The sequence below is a fragment of the Berghia stephanieae genome, chromosome 2, assembly GCF_034508935.2.
Source record: "Berghia stephanieae isolate SIO BIC M18660-M18661 chromosome 2, UCSD_Bste_1.3, whole genome shotgun sequence".
Classification (NCBI taxonomy): Eukaryota; Metazoa; Mollusca; class Gastropoda; order Nudibranchia; family Aeolidiidae; genus Berghia; species Berghia stephanieae.
In genome coordinates, this window is record NC_088361.1 from 57,426,510 (window position 1) to 57,432,509 (window position 6,000).

Genomic DNA, 6,000 nt, shown 5'->3' on the forward strand with positions numbered 1-6,000 from the left:
TTTTAGCTCTGTTTAGCTTAGCTTAATTTATTTCCCATTTCATCTCGTCGGCAATAACATCCTTCCATTACTAACCAAAAAGAAATATAGAAATAGAAAAATGTGTGACTGAATTCGGGCATGATTAAGCAGAAAAAATGATAGCTTTCTCGGTAGCTGCCGTTTTGTAGATAAATGATAAATCTTAATTATCGGCGATATTTTAGACATTTCGAATAATTATCATTTCTTGAAATTTCAGCATTTTATATTTCATAGATCCCCGTAATGTACAAAATGTAAAAATATCAATATATCAAAGGCGAAAACGGTGTTTTGACCATTCATAAAGCTATTTGTTTATTGGTGATTACATCTTTGCTCAAAGGAGACCTCTTTTTCTTCAGAGTTTGATTTATATTACTAAGAAAGTAAATAAAGTATTGTGATTATTTGTGAATATCATACAAGGGGTCCATTTTAACGCCCATTTATTGATATGGTATGATATTATTATGATATGATATGATATAATATGATATGATATGATATGATATGATATGATATGATATGATATGATATGATATGATATGATGTGATATGATATGATGTTTGATATGATAATGGTGTTTTCAATCAGATACCGGCTTCAGAAGACAGAATCTACAAGGGGTTTATTTTTGTTTGTTGTTAGAAAATAACCTGTCTTATTGTATCTATGATTGATGACAAATCATATTTGTATCGCGCTTTACGTTAAGACATCAAAGCGCTCTACATATACAAATACGAATCTACAAGCCGAAGCTGGGATAAATGATCTGTAGTTAGATTCTGTCTGTTTAAGGTCGGCGATTGATTGAAAGAACCGTTATTCACGGAATACCAGACGGGAGCACGTTCCGTAGTTTAAGATTACGCCCACAAATTCAACCCCTGTGAAAAAATCGGACGGCAGAGTTGAGATGCTTGAATGCCCATCGAACAATAATACAAATAACACTAACTGCCAAACTAGTATTCACACCACGAATTGCATTAGAGCAAAGTAATCAGTCTTTCTCTTTACAACTACAGAAGTAAACTGGTAATCTTTGGAGAGGGGAGGACAGAATAACAGAGTAAATTGAGAAACAAATATTTGGGTGAATAGAACTTGGACATTCTTTGAATTAGACTTAGAATCGGATTAGTTCGACAATGTCTGGTGAGGAAGTGTTTAAGTGGTCTCCAAGACGGGTGTGCAATGAGAAAATGCCTTTCTTTTTTTTCAACTAAAACATTTTAATCTCATAAATACCGATAGATAAAAATTACCTCCAACTATACAAAATGGTCTTAAGTTAAATGTAAAATGTCTTCGAAGTCTTAGGTTTAATACCTGTTGGTAACTTGGTAGTCATCTTAATCTCGATATATAAATTTTAATCTTCTTGGTCAAAATAAAGAGTGCAGATTTGTCATTCATCGGAGGGCAGAAAATTGTCAGCGTTTAAAATAGGCGTTGCAGACGGAATTTTTGTTGTAAAAATTTGAATCATTTAACAATGTCTCTCTCTCTCTCTCTCTCTCTCTCTCTCTCTCTCTCTCTCTCTCTCTCTCTCTATCTATCTATCTATCTATCTATCTATCTATATATCTGTCTATCTATCTCTCTCTCCTCTCGTAAGACTTTATCAGTTGCATTGTGAGATTGCTCTTTTATTTTTCATTTCCATACTTTAAAAAATTGAAATTAAAGTTAAGTTCAGTCTGCTGTCGGTGAGATTGTTCAAAAAGCTCAATGTAAATTAAATTATTTTTTCTCTTTATTTTATAGCTAATTATTATTGGTCTTCATAGACATCTATAAGATGTTTTCTACAATCTTAAGTTATAATATTGTTCAGTTCTTCTAGTTTATGATTTACATGTTAGTTGTCAAAGAATAATCGTCTTCCTTTCCTTTAAAACAATAAAAGTGTAAACCGTTCGGCATTCACTCAATGGAATTGCAGATTTCGATTTTAATTGCGTTTTTAGATTAAGAAGGAGAAGGATCTAAGCCGGAAACGTTCTTTATCAGTCATTTCTATCCATCCGTATTAAAGCCGTGTCTATTTATTTTTACTCTGCGAACACGAGAGAGAGTTTCTCCATAAAGAAATTAAATAGTATTATGACGTCATTGCATATTGTTGCTTTTGTTTTGCGGCGTTACAAAATATCTTTTTTTATATATTCATGAATTGTTGTGCAAATGGCAGTGGCATTTTTAAATTATAGAGCAGTAAAGTTAGGTGCCCCAAACGTAAACAAAGGTCGAGAAGCACGTGGCAAACCACATGTTCCTGTCTTGACAGCTCACGTTCCAATGTAAATAATAGAAAAAAATAACCTTTAAAATTTGGCTGTTAGGTGGCAAAAGAAACACATATTCATAAATACTCGATCATGCATCAAATAATGTCTAGATATGGATATTTTATGGAACAAAAGGTAAAATTTTCTAAAATTTATCAAAAGTTACAGTCTATCTATTTTTAGACCAGAGCAAATTATTGCGCTGGTGTGAACAAAACGAGAATTATTCGGAGCCTGATTTTCATAATAATTTAGCCTTATATTATTATTTCTGCAACTGTTAGATTTTATGTAAACATATTTTCAATACTGAAAGTGTATTGCCTACAACTCAAACTACAAAATTGGGAGACCTATATTGTGCGTAAATTATTCCGGTCCCTAACGGAAATCACTAGCAACTTGTTATTGTTTACGTTTGGGGCACCTAACTTTACTGCTCTATAGGCATAAAAAATAATAAATTACAAACTCTTAAATCTTAAAACAATTGAATTCGATTTGCTTTCTAAATAGATGTCACCAATGTGCACATAATTGCAGGCCTGATTATCCAATTCATTATGGGCTCATTTCTGAAATAGAAATCTCAAAAAATTACGCAAAATATTTTCCATTACAACAACGTTAAACTAGGCCCATTATTGAGTTCGGATGTCAGACCTGCTTATATGTACACGTCGGATGTCACCCCATCAAAACGTTATCTGCATTCACATTTTCACTTTTATGATTTTTAGACAAAAGCCATAAGTGCTGTTACATGACAATATACTTATTTACAGGACTGATAACCCAACTAATGATGGTCTCATTGTTGTAATGAAAATACACTCAAACCAACTCAAAACAACGTCCAATACAACGATTTAAATCAGGCCTTTAATTCATTTCGGTTATCAGACCTTCTAATGTGTGCACCCAAGCTGAGTGCTTTCTCCTTTAATATAATTTCTGACCTTTTTTTTCTTCTAACAGGTGTGGTTTCTCCATCAAGAAGTGTGTGACATGTGGATCTCTGTGGACGTCCTGTGTTGTACCGCCTCCATCCTGCATCTCGTGGCAATCTCCTTAGACCGATATTGGGCTGTCACTGGAATTGACTACATACGCAAGAGAAGTGCAAGGAGAATCCTTCTAATGATCTTCACTGTGTGGATTGTCGCTTTATTCATTTCTATACCTCCACTATTTGGATGGAGGGACCCCAAAAACGACCCGGATATAACTGGAAAGTGTATCATTTCTCAAGACAAAGGCTACACAATTTTCTCGACCGTGGGTGCTTTCTATCTTCCTATGATTCTCATGATGGTTATCTACGCCAAAATCTATGTTGTTGCTCGGTCCAGAATCAGGAAAGATAAATTCCACAAGCCTCTTCAGAAGAGGAAAACTGAGGAGACTACTCTTGTATCCTCTCCAAAAACGGAATACAGTATCGTAAGCGACTGTAACGGATGTGTAGAGAACTCACCTGCCTCTGAAAATGGGAAAAAGAAAAGGAGAGCTCCGTTTAAGAGTTATGGTTGCTCACCTCGACCTGAAAGAAAGAAACGGGGAAATAATAAGCCAGGAAATGAAGGAAACAACCACAATGGAGTAAATGGGAATACTACGGATCGCCTTCAGCATCTTACAGTTATAGAGCCTGATGCTTTCACGTCTGGTCATAACGACGAAGCAAAACTGGCCATGTTAGACAAGCACACAAACAGCACGCCTTCTCATCATCCTCAAAGTCTTGATAACTACAATTTCCAGAGGAATAAAGAGAGGCTGGAACTTAAACGAGAGCGAAAAGCTGCTCGAACTCTTGCTATTATTACTGGAGCATTCATAATATGCTGGCTCCCGTTCTTTATTGTGGCTCTGATCGGCCCGTTCGTAGAGGATGAAGACACTGAAATTCCCAGCTTTGCTCGCAGCTTCATTCTATGGTTAGGGTATTTCAATTCACTGCTAAATCCAATCATTTACACAATATTCAGTCCCGAGTTCCGAAGTGCTTTTCATAAAATCTTATTTGGAAAATACAGACGAGTTGTCCGATGACGTATCTGTGATTAGCATAATAATATTTGATCATTCTGGAAACATTGAAATATCAAGATATGTTTTTCATATTGTATAAACATGGCATAATAGAAAGATTATGCAACTAAAACAAACGGCCGTCGTTCACGAACTTGTGGTATAAATATTCATGATCGACAAATAATACGGACCGGATACTCGGTTGGAGAAATGGATAGTGTAAAAAACAAAACATCAAGGGAGAGGCAGAATTCTGTTACAAACCAGAAATGTGTGGCAAATATAAACGTATCATATAATTTGACCACGCTTTCCGTTAGGAATTCCAATAATTATTAGATGTTACATCGTAAAATGCCTTTTGATTAAGGTTTTGTTTTTTACAAAAGCACGCCCGCAGTTGTGGATGCCGAGCCGAAATAAAAAACATCAGATACGACTATCCTGAAATATTGATTATGCATAATAGATACTCCAAAACAAGTGTTAATACAGCAAGGAGAATACAACATTCTTTTATAGTTGTAAATAACAATAATAAAATGGGAGTTTCAATTACATTTTGTACGACACGATGAATTAAACTTTAAAGACGATTTTCGTCCTTATTATTTCATTCATCGTGTTTTGCTGACAAAGGGGAAACCCGAAACGTCCACATCGTATTCCTCGTAAATTAAACTGAACCTTCCATTTCATTATTGTTATTTTTTTGATTCAAGAAGCATCATTTCCATTTTAGAGCGGTGCTTTATGACACACAACTTCAACATTGAATATTTATCAGGTTTGCTATTAATTATGTACCATTAAAAAGCCATTCAATAAAAATGGGTTGTAGGATCTCAAAACTTTCTCTGACAAAAATTTGGAGAAGAATGTTCATCATAATGATTATTTATTAACGCCTTTATTCTAAATCATTGTAAGCAATAATTCAACACAAATGACGGTAATTGATGATGCAAGACTATCTTAATGATGCCTACAAAATTGAAAATGATTTGACAGTAATGATATGTTACCATATAAATTGATTCATGACTAATACCTTCTTCTTTAAAGGTTCTATTACATTGCAAAGTCCTTGTAAATATGCCACTCATTTTTAGATGTTTTATCTATTACTGACAATTTTATGATTCTGATAAATCATACATTATATTTATTATAGAAACATATTTCATCATCAAACATTAATACTGCTTGATTGGTCAAATATCTCTTAACTAATCTAGATGGTTGTTTTCTTTAAACTGTCAAAGAGTTAAGTGAAAAAGACTATAGGATAATATACGTGCTAAGAATCGTACAAAAATAATGTTAAAAAACAGACTGAACACACAGACACGTTTAGCTAGTATCGTCTATACTATTCCCTTTCGTCTTCATTATTCACGAACGTTTAATTCGATATATTCTCTATCTCCTATAATCTGTTTTGACTCAACATACCATATATGTAACCTGCCGTTTCAAAACGGTATCATGGCACAGTCAACCAGATGCCAAACAACCTTATAGGAACTGGTTAACTGCCTTACTCTGGAAAAACTCGTATTTGAAAATCTGGCCAGAAAACTCGTCCTTCAAATTCCGATCGATTTGAATGACCTTCATCTTGGCAAAAACTCTCAAACC

The 6,000-nt window shown here is 34.2% G+C and overlaps 1 protein-coding gene across 1 annotated transcript in view; it reads left to right on the forward strand.

Annotated features, from left to right (window-relative positions):
* Positions 1 to 5,690, forward strand: part of LOC144965203 (5-hydroxytryptamine receptor-like) — a 292,639-nt gene extending 286,949 nt beyond the window's left edge. The window contains exon 5 of the mRNA XM_078900289.1: positions 3,301 to 5,690. Coding sequence (XP_078756415.1) covers positions 3,301 to 4,377 — 1,077 coding nt within the window. The 3' untranslated portion in view covers positions 4,378 to 5,690. The remainder of the gene's footprint in view (positions 1 to 3,300) is intronic.
* Positions 5,691 to 6,000: the final 310 nt, after the last annotated feature.